The following is an 18,956-nucleotide window of genomic DNA, read 5'->3' as shown; positions in this document are numbered from 1 at the left end:
GGCAGACTGTGGATATTACTCCTGAGAAAGCTGCCTGATGGTGCGAAAAAAAAATACATAGGGAATAATTGAGTTTTTAAATTTATTCTGTAAAATGACAACGCACAATCCATGTAAACGTCCAAGCAGTCTGTAAATCTAAAATGTAATACGATAGTATAGGACAGTATAGTGAATGTCATAGGTGTTACTCATTAAAAGTCAACCTTTTGGTTTACATTCCATCATAATCGTAGTATTCCTCGCTGTCGGTCTGTTCATCTTGGCCGTTAGCTACTTCATCATCATAATCAGTGTCTCGGATCACAGGCTCCTCCCCCTCACACCTGTGTCTCTCAGCCATGTAGAGTCTCCACCCAGCCCCGTCCCCCGTCGTGCCCCCCGCTTCTTTGATTGGCTCCTGGCTACAGGGCTCGTTGGGTAGCTCCACACCACGGTCGCGCAGGGCCCTCGTCAAGCTCTGGAGCACACAGGAGCAATTCCAGGGGTTACCATCCAGGTAGAGGCTCTTGAGCCTGGGCAACAGGTACGGCGTGGCAGGGGGCAGGGAGTAAAGACGGTTCCTGCGCAGATTCAGCACCTGGAGCCTCTTCAGAGAGCGCAGCTCCTGCTCTTGGACGGTCTGGAGACGGTTCCCTTTCAGGTCCAGACGAACCAGACTCTCCGGCAGCCTTAAGAGGGACAATAGGTGAAGGTGAGTTTTCTATGGTTCAGTACTAAGTTACAAGTTCAAGTCTTTTATTTGTCAGGTACACAGAACAACACAAGGTTAGACTGGGCACTGAAATTCTTAAGACAAGACAACGCAAGCACCTGGCATAACATAACATATAAGTACACGGAACATAATTTACATCTATGCTGAGCTTAAATAAGTGAAACTTCCTAAATATACAGATAGCAATAAATTATCGACTACACTAACCCTAATACTAAAACTTCCTAAATTACAGATAACAATAAATAGTACACTATACTAACCCTAAATGCACATAAAACCACATAAAACATGTACATATACTGTTCTGAATGATTAAACACATGCAAGTACTTCACAATTCAAATAATCCATGATGTGTTCACGACCACAGCTTTAAAAGATGATTCCACAATAATCTGAATGAATGAAATCCCCGTACCCTGCGGGGATAGACACAAGCAGGTTCTGCTCCAGAGCCAGGTTGGTGAGGTGCCCACTGTTCTTCAGGGCGTTGGCCTCGAAGCTACGGATGGTGTTGTTTTCTAGGAAGAGATGCTTCAGCTGCTTCAGCCCCGAAACCTGCTGCTGGGTCACTTCCTGGAGGAGGTTCTGCCTGCAGTCCAGCCTCTCCAGTCGGGGGCTCAGCCTGCTGGGAATGGCCCTCAGCATGTTCCCTGCCACCTCCAGCTCCACCAGGCTGGGCAGCCGGAGACCCCCGTCCACAGAGCCCAGGCGGTTGTGGGACAGGGAGAGGGAGGAGAGGTTACGGAGATGGGCCATCTCTCGGCTCCTCAGAGCCCTCACCTGGTTCCTGCCCAGGTCCAGGAGACAGAGGGAGTGGGGGAGGCCGGGGGGCACCCGAGTCAGCAGGTTCCCCTGCAGACTGAGGGTCCTCAGAGATTTGGTCTGCGAAAAGAAGGCAGAGGGAAAGGAGGGGATCTTGTTGTGGGCCAGGCTGACCAGGTTGAGCTGGGGGAGCCTGAGAGAGCCCTGGACCGTCTCGATGCGGTTCCCCTCCAGCAGCAGCGTCTCCAGGCGCACCAGGTTGGCCAGGACGCCGGCCCTCAGAGAGGACAGGTGGTTGTGCTGCAGGTCCAGCAGCCTCAGCCTCCGCAGCCCCTCCAGGGCCGCCTCCCCCAGGCCCTGGAGTCGGTTGTGGCCCAGGTGCAGGATCTCCAGGCTGGGGGGCAGGCCGCGGGGGAGCTGCCGCAGCTTGTTGTTCTGGAGGTCAAGAGTCCTGAGGCCCTCCTGGGCTCTGAGAGCGCCAGCTTCCAGCCCCTCTACCCCACAGGAAGACAGGACCACCTCCTCTAGACCCCCCAGGCTGGACAGGTCTCTACCCTGGAACACACACACACAGGGTGAGACGCTCAATGCATAATGGGTTCCATTGTAATAGAAAAAACATTCAAGGCACCTTTTATAGTTTTTTTGCATCAAAAATCCATTTAGATATTCACATTCTAGAGACCTGAAGTTGAGAACAATTAATATAAATTGTGTTAAATAGTAGTAATAACATGAATAATGATTTTTTTTATTTATCTGAGAATAATCCAATGACCTATTCTTAGTCCTATTTTCGGAAAGAAACATTTGCAGTAGCATGTCCACAGTTCTCCTACCTTCAGGTCCTTGATGTGGTTGTACGCCAGGTTGAGTCTCCTGGTGTCGGTTGGGATTCCAGAAGGAACTGCCTGCACTCTGAAACACTGCACTGACAACACCTCCTTGTCGCACACACACTTCTTAGGACACACCGAAATACAGCCGTGGGGAGGATGGAGCAGAGCGCTAACCACCAACAGCAGAAGGAGCCTCGTCATGACCTCTGCTAACTAGTTGGGCATTTCTGTTAAAGAGCAGCCCTCTCTCTCACTGGGGTTTAAGTAGTGTGGCCGAGGCCAGGCTGGTGAGAGAGGAGTTGCTTTATTTAGAACAATGGAGGAGATGTTTGTCTTGGGTTAAAAAACAACATTTGACACAGACAAGGAACTGACACCCACAGTAACTGATAGGCTCTCTGTTTGCTGACCTGAGAAACTTGCTGATAAAAAATTTACAACCCATTCAGTTAAAACAAATGCAATTTCCTCTGTCAGTTGGAATTCTGACTCTGAAAAGGTGAAGATTGGTTAATAGGACCCCTTTTCTATTGACTAGATTCAGCAATGATTAATTCTACATTTTATTTTTTGTTTTTATTAAAATAAATAATATAAAGTGTATTTTGAGCGTATACTACCTTTGACCAACAAACCATGAGGTTTGGTCAAATCAAATCAAATCAAATTTATTTGTATAGCCCTTTTTACACGCAAGCATGTCACAGAGGGCTTCACATGCGCCCATAGAACTGCCCCTCAACCAACCTAAACCCTCAAGGAAGACAAGGAAAAACTCCCAGAAAAACTCCCACCGGGAGAAAAAATGGAAGAAACCTTGGGAGGAGCCATTCAGAGAGGGATCCCCTCCTCCAGAGACGGTTGGTAAGAGAGAGGAGCAGAACACAAGCTAAACATAGTCATACAGTGTCAATGGGTTTTGAAACACCAAAATCCATTGTTCGGCTTTATAGACGTTGGATGGGACCGGGAAACTCGCTGTTGGCCGTCATGGAGACTGGATTCCGGGTGACGACCTGGTTCAGCGTAGGCAGACCGACGACCAAGCAGGTCCTGACAGCTCAAACCCCCCACACCACAGGGAATGTGTGGGGGGGGGGACAGAGAGGAGAGCAGGGATTAGAGAATGCCAGGATCAGCTAACAGTTACAGTCATAATAGGGAGGGAGTCAGGTGGCTAAGCGGTGAGGGAGTCGGGCTAGTAATCAGAAGGTTGCCGGATCGACTCCCCGCTGTGCCAAATGATGTTGTGTCCTTGGGCAAGGCACTTCACCCTACTTGCCTCGGGGGGAATGTCCCTGTACTTACTGTAAGTCGCTCTGGATAAGAGCGTCTGCTAAATGACTAAATGTAAATGTAAATATAATAGAATGAGATCCCCACCGGTCAAGTGTGGACTAGTGCAGCAATTTAACAGAGCAAAAAGGGTATTTGATACAGCCCCACACACCAAAACAACGACAGCCCCCCTCAGTTGGAACATGAAATCTGTTCCAGGGGAAAGAACTCTAAAGTAGGTTATACTTATACGAATAAGGATGAAAACAACCAGTCCCCCGTTGTCTCCTACTAGTAATAAAAACTATAACAGTAACAATATACAGCAACAAAACTATAATAATAATAATACTAACAATATACAGTAACAGGTTTACTTTCTTTGTAACATCTAGCTGGGCAATGTGAACATAAGCTATAATTAAAATTTAAAAGTTACATGTGATACACACATAGGCAAGCACACACCCCAGGTTTACATAGAAAGTACACACATACTTCCCTTTAACAATCATAGAATTGACTAAACAAGAACGTTTTTAATCTAGTTTTAAATGTCGAGACAGTATCAGCTTCCTTAATTGAGATGGGTAATTTGTTCCAAAGAAGAGGTGCTCTATATGAGAACGCCCTACCTCCAGCAGTTTTTTTCTTAACTTTGGGTATTACCAGATAGCCGGCATTTTGAGATCTTAGAGTCCTTGCGGGGCAATAGGGTGCAAGGAGACCGGAGAGGTACAGTGGTGCCAATCCATGCAGAGATTTGTAAGTTAGTGGTAGAACTTTGAAATCAGCTCTGGCTTGGATAGGGAGCCAGTGTAAAGAGATAAGAGTCGATGTTATATGATCAAACTTTCTAGTTTTAGTCAATAGTCTAGCAGCAGCATTTTGCACCCGCTGTAAGTTTTTTTTTGGTCAACTTCTAGTCAGACGTAATGTAAAACATTACGGCACACTTGCTCTGATCATCAGGGTCACAGATAGGGGAAGAGCAGTAGAACACGACGAGAAGGCGTTGAGAATTGAATGTCTGTGCGCGACAAGGCAATCACTGTTTGGGATTCCCAGGAAATTATATTCAAAACAGTGTCTCAACAATGGGAAAGGGAGGGAATGACGGAATGGAGGAAAAGGATACATCAGAGACAGACAATCTCATAAAATAAAGAGTGACAGAGATGTGTCAGGAAAGAGGCAGGGAATCCGATATCCTGATTGCCTGTTCTTATCAAGGTGGCAACTAGCTCTACAATCGATTGAGTTTCCTCAGCTGTGTGGCAGACTCGTGTAGTCAATTCACGACACAGATCCGTATCCGATTTCGGATTTCCTGGTACGAAATCGCCTGTGGTGGTCGAGAAAGACAAGCACATTTAATTGAGCTAATCACAGCTGAAGGACAACATTATTCGCATGTTTTGGGACACTGTGTTCCATCTTCAGTATAACGAGTAAATCATCGGGGACGTTAATCATTTTATAACGCTGTCTTGAGGTCATTTTTAGCTTAAGTCAAGAGAATCGGCTAGCTAACGTTAGCTAGCACCAGTCTTCAGGCAGCAAATGTCTGCTTCGGCCGGCGGCGGCTCTCCTTCTACCCAGGGCACGGCCCTTGTCGCTCCCGGTACCGGGATGTCTATGTTCCGGTGGCTCGAAGTGTTGGAGAAGGAGTTTGACAAAGCTTTTGTCGACGTAGATCTACTGCTTGGAGAGATCGATCCAGACCAGGCGGATATCACATACGAGGGGCGACAAAAGATGACAAGCCTTAGCTCGTGTTTTGCCCAACTCTGCCACAAAGCTCAAACGATATTCCAGCTCAATCACAAAGTAGAGGTGAGTATCTGTTTATCACAATCTCATGATGTTGGTAAGGATGGGATTGATAATCTTCCCAAACAATTTGCGTGGCACTTGATTGACAGGTCAAATCATATGGACACTGCCTGGCCAGTTGATGTTTCGTTTTTCCCATAGACTGCTTCCAAACAACAACATCCGTGTTTTGTTGCCGGTGTCTGGCCACCCAAACTACTCTGTTGACATGCTGGCAGAAAAGGACAGAAGCTGACAACCTAAGTTAACATTGCTTTACAAAATTGCATTATTGGAAAAACGAATGTTGGCTGTAATATAATATACGTTGTAATTATATTTCGATTTTAACATACAGATCAAAGGAGTCTATTAAGCTTGACTAAGAAATAAACGCCCATTATAGTTGAATGAAGATCGGTCATGTACGACCGGTAGACCGTAAATGAATTCATTAATTCAACTATAAAAATAGTGACAGCCCTAGGTCTAGTCATAATAGGTTTTTCAGTGGCTTGGGAAAATGTGGAGGGGAGCTAAATGAGCTCAGCTGATCTTAACCTTTGTCCCGTCAGAAATCTCATTAAACTGCACAGTGGGTCTTGTTTGAGCAAGAAGAAAAGTAGTGGACACAGCAAACATACTTTCCCAGCAGAGCCTCACTTTGTCCAGGGTCGTAGAGCTCCTATTACCCTCAGGAAATCAATACTGGAGCCTGTAGCTCAGCCAGCCTAATCTGCCCAGCAAGGCCAGTCTGAAACTGTGTCCACACTCAGCCTGGCCACGGCCCTCACCGCCGAGCCCGGCTTTGGGCTGCCTGATACTCCATTGGGATTCGAACATGTCGAAAAACAAGTCCTACATTTGTCGAATGGCCGAGCACTCTCTGTACTCAGTCTTAGTCTTATCACTGTTTCCACTTAACAATGCGACGCCTCAGGGCAGCGGGGTCGGATGTTGCGTTGGCAGCCTGGGAGATGTGCTCCCCCCCCCTATCGCTTGATCATTTGTTTACGGTTAAGATGACGTTGTGGATCTAGCCGGGCGGGGAAGTGTGAGGTCATCACTCTGACACCAGCATTGTGCGGTCGGGTGATCTTACATAATCCAGAACCTACATCTGAAGTGAGCCCGAATTCTGGTGTTCTTAGTTGAAGCGCTGTCGACAGGGAGGGAGGTCTGTGTGGCAAACTGACATGTATGTTGGACGAGGAGATAGTTGAAGAACTCGCCGAGTCAGCCTGCTCATTCTACACAGCTACGGACGAGCCTGTTTTTCCTGCCGCGGCTCGTGCTACGTTGAGATCCCTCTCCACGTAGCCCCGTTACCTCTGCTAGCTGAGCTAGCCGGGCAGACTTGTGGGGGCAGCTGCCTTACGTGGTGCAGCGTGGGCCCGGCCTCGCCTGCAGCCTCCGGGCGCCTCTGTGAGTCAGCGGTGTGTGTGGTGCATTGTTCTCGACGCTGTCGTGCGTATGTCAGCTGTCAGTCGTCAGGGGCCGACACATGCGCTGCTGTGCTGAAAGCCCCTCAGAGCCGTGCCTCGTAAGAAAGCCCATTAAGAGGGACGCTTTATCACTGGGGGGCTGAATGGAGGCATTATGTGGTTCGCTTTGTGCGTGTTCCTCTGGAGGACAGGAAAGTGTCTAAGTTGGGGGGGGGGGGGGGGGGCTCTGGGGGGGCTCTGGCTTTGGCTGTCACCACTTTGCTAAAAATTCAAATCCACTCGAGGGAGCATTTGCCAAGGGGGGGGGGGCTTTAGATCCCAGACGGGACCACAAGACCGTTGGTTGACCAGGCACTTTGTCCTCAGAACTGTCTCCATGTCTTGGTTCATGTTTGTTTAATTCCAAAGCACCGGAGGCCCCTCTCATAAACATGTCAAGATGGACCAAAGTGGAGGAGTGTCTTGGATCCGTGTTGCCTCTTTGAACAGGAAGTGTCCGGTCATGTGCAGGGCATGTCACTTCCCGTATCCCTGGCAGGCCTGAGATGTGGACCTGACTACCAGGAAGAGTGAGGGAAAGGGGAGAGAGTAAACATGCAGTCTTGGTGTAATATGATAACCCTGTCACACAAAATCCTTTTTTTACATAGTACATGTATATTTTAATGCGGGCTTAAGCTGGGTCAGACTTTTTTACATGTGTCCATCAACAATTGTTATTTTGTCAGCCTTCATACCAAAAACCAGTTTCTTTTAGAAGACAAGTAGGGCAGTTGCGTTTTGACATCACTAAAAGCCTGAATAGTAACAAGCTCTTCAACATGCTAATCATGCCATTTCTCCACTGCCAAGTCGGTAGCAACCGAGAAATACCGAAGGCTTTTAGCACGCTCCCGTGAAATGAAATGTCGGCGATGCGCAGTAGCCTACGTGTTCAACATCCATGCACTGTCCGACGTGTTGACTTCAGCGCACGGCCTAGGTCACCGACGTCTCACACTGACCGTTCACCCACGTGATTTACCCAAGTGGGTTTGTGCTCGAGGACGGTGTCAGACACTGTGTCAATATCGAAGGGACTGGCTCAATGTGTGAGCGCAGGGACACGACCCTGTCTCAGTCACGGGATTGAAGAAACCCGACTCTCTCTCTCTCCAGTTAATCACTGTCCTTTCCTTACAAACCTTCCTTCCCCCCTCCTCCCCTCCCTCCTTCTCTCCCCTCCTCCCCTCCTCCCGCCCCCCCCCCCCCCCCAGGCCCAGCTGGTGGACCTGCGCTCGGAGCTGACGGACGCCCAGGCGGAGCGGACCGTGGTGGAGAGGGAGGTGCACGAGCAGCTGCTGCAGCTCCACGCCCTCCAGCTGCAGCTGCGCTCGCGGGCGGGCCAGGCCGACGACGAGACGGACTCCATCAAGGACAGGATGGTGGGTCGTCCTCCACGCCGCTCGCACACACACGTGCACACACGCTCACACACACACGTGTACACACACACGCACCACACGAGCGCACGCAGCGCCACATTGAGATGTTTCGAGATGGGTGCTCTATGTCTCTCTCATCCACGACTCCTCATCAGTCCTCTGCCTTTTGCCCCTTCTGCGCATCATGCTTTGGCCCGATCTGACCCCTGACCTCTCTCTTCTCCCTCCTTTTTCGCCTTAAGCCTGTCCTCACGGTGGACGAGATGGTAAGTCTGTCGTGGCTATGTGTGTTTTTTCGTTTGTGTGTGTGTGTGTGTGTGTACCTGTGTACATCCCTAAGACACTCTGTCTGTCTTTCCTAAAGCCGCCTTCTTCCTAACACAAGTCCTTTTTCAACAAAGGACTTTTGTATTGAATGCAGTTTAACCCACATCTGGTGTCCCGTGTATAGTTGCGTGTTAGCTATGCATTTTGGAGTCCGACCGATTCACTCGTTGACAGATTTGAGTTGATGTGGTTCATCTCGTCAACAGAGGATTGTGTTCTCTTAAAGTTTATGATCTGAGAAATGTTTCAACATTTCTGGCAGATTTATTAGTTGAATGTTCTTCTCCGGTATCAGAATGGGTCTCGTATGTCTAAAAACAAGTCCAATCGGTCGGCCTCTAATATGTTGTCAGCAGTGTGTGTGTGTCGTCATCTTTCAGCTGTCTCCCTCCAGCCCTAGGAACGGTGTTTGTAGCCCTGTCACCTTCCCTGTCAGACGATCTGTTTGCTGCCCTTTTTACCGCCTGCTAACCGGCCTGTTTGTTACCCTGTAAGCGGATCTGTTAGGTGGCCTTTAAGCCTGCCTCGTTAGCTAACCTGCTAGCTAGTCCGCTAGATGACCTGTTAACTGTGTTGTCAGTTGAGCCTGAGTATACTGTGTGTTGGCCTGGGCCGTGCTCTATCTGCGATCTGTGAAGACTTGACCCGTAAGTGGGCTGCACTCGCACTGCCCAGAGGGCACGCCGTCTCACAGAACAGCACCACGGCTGGCAGGGAGATGAGCCCTGGAAGTGGAGCTCATCGATTTCCTCTTTGCCTGCGCTCGCGCGTCAGGAGCGAGAGTTGGAGGCCAGCAAGAAGGAGAAGGTCCGCGAGGTGAAGCTGGACGCCGAGGCGAGGCTGCACAAGAAGGAGAACGAGGCCCTCCGCAGGCACATCGCCGTACTGCAGGCGGAGGTGTACGGGGCGCGGCTGGCAGCCAAGTACCTGGATAAGGAGCTGGCTGGGAGGTAGGGAGGAGGAGGAGGAGGAGGGCGGCTGGTTTCCTTCCGTCCAGCTGCTCTGGAGCCGGCGAAGCCGACTCGTCTCTTACCTGACTGTGGGAACTCTCGTCCACCCTCCAGGGTCCAGCAGATCCAGCTGTTGGGTCGGGACATGAAAGGCCCCGCCCACGACAAGCTGTGGAACCAATTGGAGGCGGAGATCCACCTGCACCGCCACAAGACGGTCATCCGCGCCTGCAGGGGGCGCAACGACCCCAAGAAACCACTTCCCTCCCCCGTGGGGCACGTGAGTCGAGCCACTGTGCAACCTCCCTCCACTTCAGGATGTTTGTAGACACTAGGGATGGGCTTAGCCCAATGTTGACACGTTACATTCAGTCATTTAGCAGTAGAACACTGTTCAAACACGCATTCATTATTCAGTTACCAACCAGTTCAACTTTTGGTTTAAAAGAATCATATGGATGGATAATACGGATGGTGTTTTTAAAGGGTGTTCACGGAACATGTACATGAGACAGTTTAGGTCAAGTTGTGAGAACTTATGGCTGACTCCAGCAATTCAAAGTTAGTAGGACATGGCTACAATGGCGCCCCTGTAGATGTGTGAATCCCTGTTATTCTTGCCTGTACAATGCTGAGTCGACCAAAAATCGATGTCCTGTTTGTTCGTACGTGACATCGGTGTGACATGTCTGACTTCCTTGGTAGAGTTGGAAGCAGCATAAAACCATCTCCGTGTCTCCAGAATGGTCAGCTGATTGTGATGGCCCAGTTAAAGTCCAAGTAACCTGTACCAAGGAAACTTACTCATTCATAGGCACATTTTACTCACAGCCAGAAGACACAATGTAAAAACTTAAATGGCGTATGCTAGCGAATAATCATGCCTGCGGCTACTTAATGTACTGTTATGAGAATATCTATCCTGCTGATCGTTTGGAAATGAGGTGTGTAGGCCTGTCATTGATGGGCGCAACTCTGGAAAACTTGATCATCAAAAATGATCCCTCTCATTGCGCACAATTAACTTGGCTCCACCTCTACGGGCCTCTGAATGGAGGTGTTTCCTTTCAAACTGCACACCATACCCGTTTGGCAATGAATGAGATGCCCTCTGAATTATTGAATGAAATACTAATATTGGCTTTGACTTCTAATCCCCAGTAGAATATTCATATGCTCTTGCCCATTCCCCAGTAGAATATTCATATACTCTTGGCCATTCCCCAGTAGAATATTCATATACTCTTGCCCATTCCCCAGTAGAATATTCATATAGTCTTGCCCATCCCCCAGTAGAAAACCCTTTAGAACCATGGTAGAACCTTCAAACCTCCATTGTATGAGATTCACTTGGCCACTATCCAGTTCATGTGAGGATTTTCGAGGGTACAAAAACGAAAAAGCAGTCCAGATGACATGATGCCGTTTTGACAGGATATTGATGTGTGTGTGTGTGTGTGTGTGTTCTTCCTCCAGGACACAGACAGTCTGAAGAGGAGCCAGGGTGTGGGTCCCATCAGGAAGGTGGTTCTGGCCAAGGAAGACCACGAGGGCCTGGGTATCTCCATCACGGTAACCCCCCTCCTGCTGTGTAGACTCGGTGTTGGTGCGCAGGTGTACTGGATACACTCGCTGGCCACTTTATTAGGTGCACCTCGCTAGTAGCGGGTTGGACCCCCCTTTTACCTCCAGAACCGCCTTCATTCTTTGTGGCATACTTTCCACAAGGTGTTGGAAACATTCCTCTGAGATTTGGGTCCAATATTGACATGATAGCATCGCGCAGTTGCTGCAGATGCGTCGGCCGCACATCCGTGATGCGAATCTCCCGTTCCGCCACGTCCCCAAGGTGCTCTGTTGGATTGAGATCTGGTGACTGTGGAGGCCATTGGAGTACGGTGATGGCATGGTGACGAAACCAGTTTGGGATGATTTGAGCTTTGTGACATGGTGCATTCTCCTGCTGGAAGTAGCCATCAGAGGATGGGTACACTGTGGTCACAGAGGGATGGACATGGTCAGCAACAATGCTCAGGTAGGCTGTTGCGTTGAAGCGATACTCAATGGGTACGGAGGGGCCAAGAAAATATCCCTCACACCATTACACCACCACTTAGCTATTTGTGCTAAGCAATTGAACAGGCGTACCTAAGAAGAGTGGCCGGTGAATGTACATGTGTATACTGTGTGTGTGTATAACATGGTGTGTGTGTATAATATACTGTGTGTATGTGTAAATGTGTGTAGAATAATACTAATACACCATATGTGTGTGTGTGTGTGTTCAGGGAGGTAAGGAGCATGGCGTGCCCATCCTGATCTCAGAGATCCACCCCACCCAGCCAGCGGAGCGCTGTGGAGGGCTGCACGTGGGAGACGCCATCTTAGCCGTCAACAGCATCAACCTGAGGGATGCCAAGCACAAGGAGGCTGTCACCATCCTCTCCCAGCAGGTGTCTATCACACACACACACACACACACACACACCATCCTCTCCCAGCAGGTGTCTATCACACACACACACACATTCTCTCCCAGCAGCTATCTCTTTCAATCTCTCTCTCACACACACACACACACACACACACCATCCTCTCCCAGCAGGTGTCTATCACACACACACACACACACATTCTCTCCCAGCAGCTATCTCTTTCAATCTCTCTCTCACACACACACACACACACACACACACCATCCTCTCCCAGCAGGTGTCTGTCACACACACACACACACACACACACACACACAGCATCGTCTCCCAACATGTATATCTCTCACACACATCCTTTCCCAGAAGGTTTGTGTCACACACACACACACCATCCTCTCCCTGCAGATCGCACTCAAGCATACCATCCTTGAACTGATGTACATCGTTGACTAATGTGTGTGTGTGTGTGTACGCGCAGAGGGGAGAGATAGAGTTCGAGGTGGTGTACGTGGCCCCCGAGGTCGACTCTGACGACGAGAACGTGGAGTACGAGGACGAGAGCGGCCATCGCTACCGACTCTACCTCGACCAATTAGAGGAGGGCTCCGCCCCTGCACGCAGCAATGGCACCACTGACCCCGCCGGCCTGCAGGGTTTGTGACCTCCCCCCCCCCCTTAGTGTCACAAGTCATCATATCACATTTATACAAATGGCGCAAAGTTCAGTAGAACTGTTTGATCTTCCTCTTGGCTCCCAATGCAGCAGTAGTTCTTGGTGACAGACAGCCATGACTGTCTTTCTATCTTATCTGGTTCTCTGTACGGAGTACAAACATGGATTACTACCACTAGCCCACCAGGCCTTAACACGACGATGCTAACTAAACATGACTTTCTATTCTCTCGCTCTCACTCTGTCTCTTCCTCTCTCCCCCCCTCTCGTCCTCTCTCTCTCTTTCTCTATCCTCTCTATGTCTCTGTCTCTCTCTCTCCTCTCCCTGTCTCTCTCTTTCTCTCTCTCTCTCTCCTATCCTCTCCCCCCTCAGCCCTGGAGAAGCTGTCTGTGAGCGAGGCACCAGAGAACGGAGACACCGGCTTGTCCAGCGAGACCCCGTCGGAGGAGACTCCCCCCAGGGCGGCCCCCTCCTCCGACAGCTCCTCCTAGAGGCCCGGAGGACGGAGGGGAGGAGAGGAGGAAAGAGGGATGTCGAGATGTGAGAACGGAGATATGGCGGAGGAGAATGGAGGAGAAAAGACTCGGCAGTAGATGTGAGCCGCGTTGTTTTTGTACCAGACATGTCGAGATCGATTGAACGGGAGAGAGAAAAGGTCGGACCAATGACCACAAAGGACACACACAGTCCGTTGTCGTCATGGAAGCACTCTCCGAGTCCTGTTGACTTTACCTGAGGAGGGGGGTGGGGATCCATCGAAAGCGAAGACCCGGCGATTGGTTCAAAGGATTCAGGCTGTCTGGAGTGTGATTGGTATATTGCTCTATGTATAGTTCCTGTTCCTGTCCCCTACACCACAGACTCCTCCCCTTCCGGTGCGCTAAGAGACCTGGGGAAGGACACGTGTCTGTGAAACACGACAGAGTTGATGGCCAAAGATGGCCTCACAGGTGTGTCTTCACCTGCTTACCCATAATGGTGGTGGTAATAGTAGTACTGATTTCCTTTAGCTGTTTGCTGACCAGCTTCCAATCATGTCCTCACGGGTACAGTGTCCTCCACCGGTCAGAGACAGCAGCCCTGTTGACGCCAACCCCAAGTGTCTGATCCTAGTTAGTCAGTTAGCTTGTTTGTTATTGATGGACACCACGGCTAGGTTTAGTTGACCCGCTGTGTGTGTATGACCCCCACCCTTCAAGTGCCATGGAGCCATTAACTGTATTGCTGCTCGGTCATTCTGACGCGGTCGCCGCGGATGTAGGGGGAAATCTGCGTCATCGCGATGTCGCAGCGACACACGTGTCTTCCTGTGGCTCAGTCCTCGGCCTCGTCCCCAACACCGTCTAGAAGTAGTGGAACTCTGGCCATCGATGGAAAAAAGTGCAATATCTGTCATATTTATACCCCCACCCCACTCGCCAACATCTACCCCTGAACTGGTCGTGTCGCCCAAAGGACAGACCTTGACGCGGTCGTTTAGGACCGTTGCCTGGGCGGTTCCGCCTTTTTGTCAACTTATGACTCCCACAACTCCCACCAACACTTGCCCTGAGAGAGATTCTAGAAACTTGTATATAAACAATATAACTATTTACTGTTTGAAACATGAAATCCAGTATGTTTACGTGAATTGAGGTCGTACAGAGTGTGATATCGGAGGCTCCTGTAGGGGGTGCTGTCCTGGGAGCCGAGGAACGGATGCTATTGAGCTCGTGTTCGTGTTTTAATCCAAACTTCTGTCTCTTCAGCTTTAGTCCCCACTAGTGCTGCATGGCCCACATAGACAGCCTGGCCACACACACACACGCACAGACACACACACACCCTCGGCTCACAGACGCAGTGCTCTGGCCCAAAGGAACAACAGGCTCCTACACTTGTTTTCAGACTCTGTTTTATTCTTCCTGAAAACATTTGCTGTCAAAAAAGATGTTTCTGAACCATTGGGAGATTTGGTAAACATGTCTTCAATCTGTAGTTTCTGTATACAGCTACAACATCTTTGAATAAACCTACATTTATTTGCCCCATGTGGTGTGTACTGTGTCTGTCATTAGAATGTGATCACTAAGACAGGTTCTACTCTAGCATCCATTACCCTGTAGTCGCAAGATTCCAGTCACACCTATACTAGTCCCACACTGCTACAATTACTAACAGGACAAACTAGGACAAGTCAGTCCACTGTTGAAGTCAGTCAGTTCCCTCACAGGACCACAAGAGGGGGACGTTGCATCAAAATCCAGAACTATTCCCTCCACATCCCACACCAGTTAGAAATACTGGTATTCTGCAATACTGTATTCATAGCATGGCTTTGTCGGATCCTATTCAAATAGCAACCCATCAAGTATTACATCTAGATCACACCCCCGAAAAAGTCAACCACCTGGAATAGTTAACCAGAAACCACCTGCAGAGTAGTCAACATCCCCTCGTATTCGATGTGGCCTGACGTAGGCACTAATGGATGTGGGGAGGGGGGAGGGGGGGCAGTGGTAGCCTGCGGGGGTTCCAGGCTGGAACCGTGAAGGGTCCTGGGACCCGGCATGAAGAGACACGACAGGAATGTGAGCAGAGCAGAGCACAGGCCGGCCACCAGGCTGCCTGCAGCTGCCCTTCATGTCGCCCCGAGGAGGAAGAGGCTGGAAGCAAAGGTGGAAACGGAGGTCCGCACTGCTGTGTGAACAGGCTGGACCTCACACACACTCTCTCTCTCACACACACACACACACAGCCGAGCAGCAGCAGAGACTGGTGAGAATCAGCTGCTTCACCGCTGACACCAAACTGTCACATTCCAGCACACAGACTGTGTGTGTGAGGTGGGGGGGCGGCGGAGGGGGACGGGGGCAATGTCACATCCTCAAAGGCTGCCGAGAGGCCTAGCGCTGAGGTCTACACCTCCGCCCGATCCCGTCTCGACGGAACCAAGAATAGGAGCGAGAAGGAGGACCGGACCATTCCCAGTGGAGCGAGGTGGAGGCACAGCCAGAAGTCGAGGAGAGATGTCCTGAGGTCAAAGGTCGGCTTTGGACTGGAATGTGGCGAGCTATGGGGTTGTGACGATCACGGCTGAAGAAAGCGCACACGCACGTACACGCACACCAGGGGGAAAAAACACTGAAAAGGCAGGAGGTCGGTTGGTTGGTTTTTATTGAGGGCTCAGCTTACAGGCAACCGTACACAGATACACACACTCCCCTGTCCACACACACACACACACACACCTCTTCACAGTCCTGAAGAACCCCACAATGCTTAAATACACGACGCTATAAATACGAGTCTATCAGTCTCTCCCCTTACTGAGGTAGTCACTGAGCTAGACTGACCAGAGCAGCGTAGCTGCACTCATCAAGTTAAACAATGATTTCTTCAAGGAAGGGAGGATAGAGAGTCATCCACACACATTGGGGGAGAGCGTGTGGACAAGAGCAAAAAATAAAAAAAATAATTTGGCAAATAAGACAAAGTCCTGCAATGACATACCACTCCTCCCACTCCCCCCCCCCCCCCCTCCAGTCCCAGTGAGGAACACGCCAGAAGTGTTTCACAGAAACGCGTACGTGTGGCGTGTGTCTCCTCGTGTGTTGACAGGCTGCCCGCATCGGCTCCAGGTGATTCCCGCAGCGTAGGCGGATTCACACGCGTTTTCTAGCCTCCTCTTGCCAAGCGGGGGCTCTCGGGGCAGAAACTCGACATCCATTTCGAAACAGAAGCAGTCCGGATTCCAGTTATTCAGGTAGGGCTGGTCTTCCGAGACCCCGAACGGTCCCATTAGGACTCGAGCAAGACTGAACTCTACAGCAGTCCTGATCCAGTTTCTCCCAGATTCGTTTCCAGATAGTTCTGCTCCCCTGAAGCGGGACTCGTCTTCAGGCTCAGCAGCTTGACAGGCAGACAGACTCCAGCACAAGGCCAGTCCAGTACAACATATGGGGAATTTAAAAATATCTCTTTCTCTCTCTCTCTCTCTGTTTCTCTCCCTCCTGTCGTCCTGTCATTGGCTCACAGACTGACCAATGAGCCTCAGGACGCATCCGGCGGAGAGAGACGGGGCACGGGACACAGACAGACGCAGATGTAGAGAGGGGGGGGACGGACATAGATACAGTACACAGAAGCAAACAGAGGGAGCGAGAGAGAGAGACGCAGGCGTTGGCATTAGGCCCACCTGGGACGGCAGCCACAAGGGCCTGATTGTAGATGAGTCCGTCTAGGGAGACACTGAGCCTTTCAGCTCCCCTTCCTCCCTCCCTCCTCCTTCCCCCCCTCCCTCCCTCCTCTCTCCCTCTCTCTCTCCCTCCCTCCCTCCCCCATCCCCCCTCCCCCTCCCTCTGTTCTAAAGACAGTCTTGTCCAGAGCGCTCTGCAGGGGGATCGCACAGCCTCGGCATCACGGCGCGTCCATCCCTCCTACAACTGAGGCTCTCGCTGTATTGACAAGACAGACGTTTCACGGGGAGGAAGGTTGGCAGCAGGTTTATGATTTCCACCCCCCCCCCCCCACAAGCCCCCCTCCCCCCTCTCCCAGCTGGCCACATTCAGCTCAGAGAGGGGGTCCGGTCCTGGTGAGGGGGGGAGGGGGGGGGGGGGGGGGGGTGGCAAAGAAGCTATAAAGAAGGAAGCACATGGTACCGATGGTGTTTTCTGACTGGTCGGTCACTTGACCTTGGTAACCAATGTCCCGAATCACTTTCTTTTTAATACACTATCGAAGATATGAATCTTACCCAGTTTAACAGATTTTTTGGGGGATTTTTTAAAGCTAATAAATCACAGTAGAGGTCACCCCAATCTGAGTCCATCCAGACCCGGCATGTAGATCCCCCAGATCGTCTGACCTGAGCGAGTCAAGTACCCTCCAGACCTAACGAGTCGATCCCCGATCCGAGCCTCCGGAGCTGCCCTTGGGGCTGGTTCTGAGGGGGATCACTCCTGGGTGGGCTACGCCCGCCCTCACGCAATCCCTGGGGCTGGAGTAGCTCTCCAGGGCCGAGGGCTTGGCCTGGGGCCTCTGGTACTCTGAAGGCCCCTTGCCCTGGGTCCTTTTGGGGCAGTCGTACACCCCCTCCGAGTTCTGTCTCCCCCTGTCTGCTTTCGCCTGGGGGGTCTGGTAGCCCCCTGGTGCCCCCACCCCTGGCCTCCTGGGGCCCCCGCCTTCCGCGGCGGCCTTGTGGGAAGGGCTCCTGGGCAGCACGGCGCCCGGCACGCTGTACGGGTCAGAGAGGAAGGCCACGTCTTTGCGGAAAGTGTGGCGCTCGATGATGGGCGTGGCGTACTCGGGCTCCTGGTTGGTCAGGGGCAGGGCGTACTGGTTGGACGTGTGGAGGTAGTCGTAATGGGTGGCCGGGTCGTGGCCGTCGTCCTTGGCGACGTCCGTGTCCATGGGCCGGAAGGTGGAGCCTTTCCTGGATACGGTTCCGATGCCGATCATCAGGGGCTGCTGGCACTCTGGAGGGGAGGAGCAGAGGCGCACATCACCACATAGCCCTACGCAGAGAGAGTGTGTGTGTGTGTGTGTCTTTCCGTGTAAGTGTGTGAAGGGGGGGGGGGGTGGTGTATGGTGTGGGTCATGTGTGTGTGTGTGTATGGGTTGTGTGTGTGTTTGTGTCTCCTCTGACCTGCCATGGTGCTGGTGACCAGGTCTAGTTTGTGCGTGGGGTCCTGGTCAGGGCTGTAGCTGATGGTGAACTCTGCAGACTGGTGTCTGGTGCAGGGGTGCTTCACCTGCTTCCAACAGCCTGGGTCCGCAGGGGAGGAAGGGGGTTAAAACGAGCGGGGCCTCGTGGAGTCAGCGAGGCACAAAGTCAGGAGAAACGGGTCTCCACACAGCAAACGGATAACACCCTGGGCGGCTACGACATGTCCTGATGTCGTGACTGGACTCTCTCAGACATGTACACCGGACATGCATTTTCCACAGATAGACAAGCACCACCAGGCAGACAGAGAGACAGACGGGCAAGAGGAGAGACAGGCAGGCCACCAGGCAGGCAGAGAGACAGACAGGCAATCAGAGGAACAGACAGACAGGCAGAAAAACAGACAGGCAGCAGGAGAGACAGACAGGCAGTCAGGCAAGCAGAGAGACAGACAGGAAGGCAGAACGACAAACAGACAGACAGGGTTAGTGTGTGGCAGTTGGACCTGTTTTACAGACAAGCCTGGGCATTCTCTGCTTTTACCACACACACACAGACACACAAATGTACACACACACACACACACATTCTGACAGATCAATAAAATGGTTTGAGATAACCAACCTGTCTGGACAT

At 51.1% G+C, this 18,956-nt stretch overlaps 3 protein-coding genes across 4 annotated transcripts in view; 1 reads left to right on the top strand and 2 right to left on the bottom strand.

Moving 5' to 3' along the window:
* Nucleotides 1-12: 12 nt before the first annotated feature.
* On the bottom strand, nucleotides 13-3,047 carry LOC124468913 (nephrocan-like). The gene is made up of 3 exons (XM_047021951.1): nucleotides 2,326-3,047; nucleotides 1,140-2,041; nucleotides 13-671 (listed from the first exon to the last, which is right to left on the bottom strand). Exons 1-3 carry the CDS (start codon nucleotides 2,524-2,526, stop codon nucleotides 215-217), a joined length of 1,560 nt encoding a protein of 519 aa, XP_046877907.1. The 5' UTR covers nucleotides 2,527-3,047; the 3' UTR covers nucleotides 13-214.
* A 1,515-nt stretch (nucleotides 3,048-4,562) lies between these two features.
* Nucleotides 4,563-14,704, top strand: gopc (golgi-associated PDZ and coiled-coil motif containing). Of its 2 annotated transcripts, XM_047021052.1 has the most exons (9): nucleotides 4,563-5,439; nucleotides 8,120-8,287; nucleotides 8,530-8,553; nucleotides 9,389-9,564; nucleotides 9,679-9,844; nucleotides 11,041-11,136; nucleotides 11,853-12,017; nucleotides 12,478-12,652; nucleotides 13,046-14,704. In XM_047021052.1, exons 1-9 carry the CDS (start codon nucleotides 5,167-5,169, stop codon nucleotides 13,162-13,164), a joined length of 1,362 nt encoding a protein of 453 aa, XP_046877008.1. In that variant the 5' UTR covers nucleotides 4,563-5,166; the 3' UTR covers nucleotides 13,165-14,704. The 2 variants fall into 2 exon arrangements, with proteins under 2 accessions (XP_046877008.1, XP_046877009.1); XM_047021053.1 differs by lacking the exon at nucleotides 8,530-8,553.
* Nucleotides 14,705-15,811: 1,107 nt separating this feature from the next.
* The window catches only part of dcbld1 (discoidin, CUB and LCCL domain containing 1), a 19,390-nt gene continuing 16,245 nt past the window's right edge, over nucleotides 15,812-18,956 (bottom strand). The window contains 2 exon segments of the mRNA XM_047021054.1: nucleotides 15,812-18,129; nucleotides 18,300-18,419. Of these exon segments, the coding sequence (XP_046877010.1) occupies nucleotides 17,546-18,129; nucleotides 18,300-18,419 (704 nt within the window). The 3' untranslated portion in view covers nucleotides 15,812-17,545.

Source organism: Hypomesus transpacificus, chromosome 6, assembly GCF_021917145.1.
Source record: "Hypomesus transpacificus isolate Combined female chromosome 6, fHypTra1, whole genome shotgun sequence".
Taxonomy (NCBI): Eukaryota; Metazoa; Chordata; class Actinopteri; order Osmeriformes; family Osmeridae; genus Hypomesus; species Hypomesus transpacificus.
The sequence above is the reverse complement of the archived record's forward strand: the minus strand, read 5'-3'. Positions and strand labels throughout refer to the sequence as shown.

Coding starts and splice junctions, on each gene's coding strand:
- LOC124468913 (XM_047021951.1), bottom strand. CDS start 2,526: ATGACGAGGCTCCTTCTGCTGTTGGTGGTTAGCGCTCTGCTCCATCCT. Junction 2,042..2,325: donor ACCACATCAAGGACCTGAAG/GTAGGAGAACTG, acceptor TGTGTGTTCCAG/GGTAGAGACCTGTCCAGCCT. Junction 672..1,139: donor CTTGTGTCTATCCCCGCAGG/GTACGGGGATTT, acceptor GTCCCTCTTAAG/GCTGCCGGAGAGTCTGGTTC.
- gopc (XM_047021052.1), top strand. CDS start 5,167: ATGTCTGCTTCGGCCGGCGGCGGCTCTCCTTCTACCCAGGGCACGGCC. Junction 5,440..8,119: donor AGCTCAATCACAAAGTAGAG/GTGAGTATCTGT, acceptor CCCCCCCCCCAG/GCCCAGCTGGTGGACCTGCG. Junction 12,653..13,045: donor TGACCCCGCCGGCCTGCAGG/GTTTGTGACCTC, acceptor CTCCCCCCTCAG/CCCTGGAGAAGCTGTCTGTG.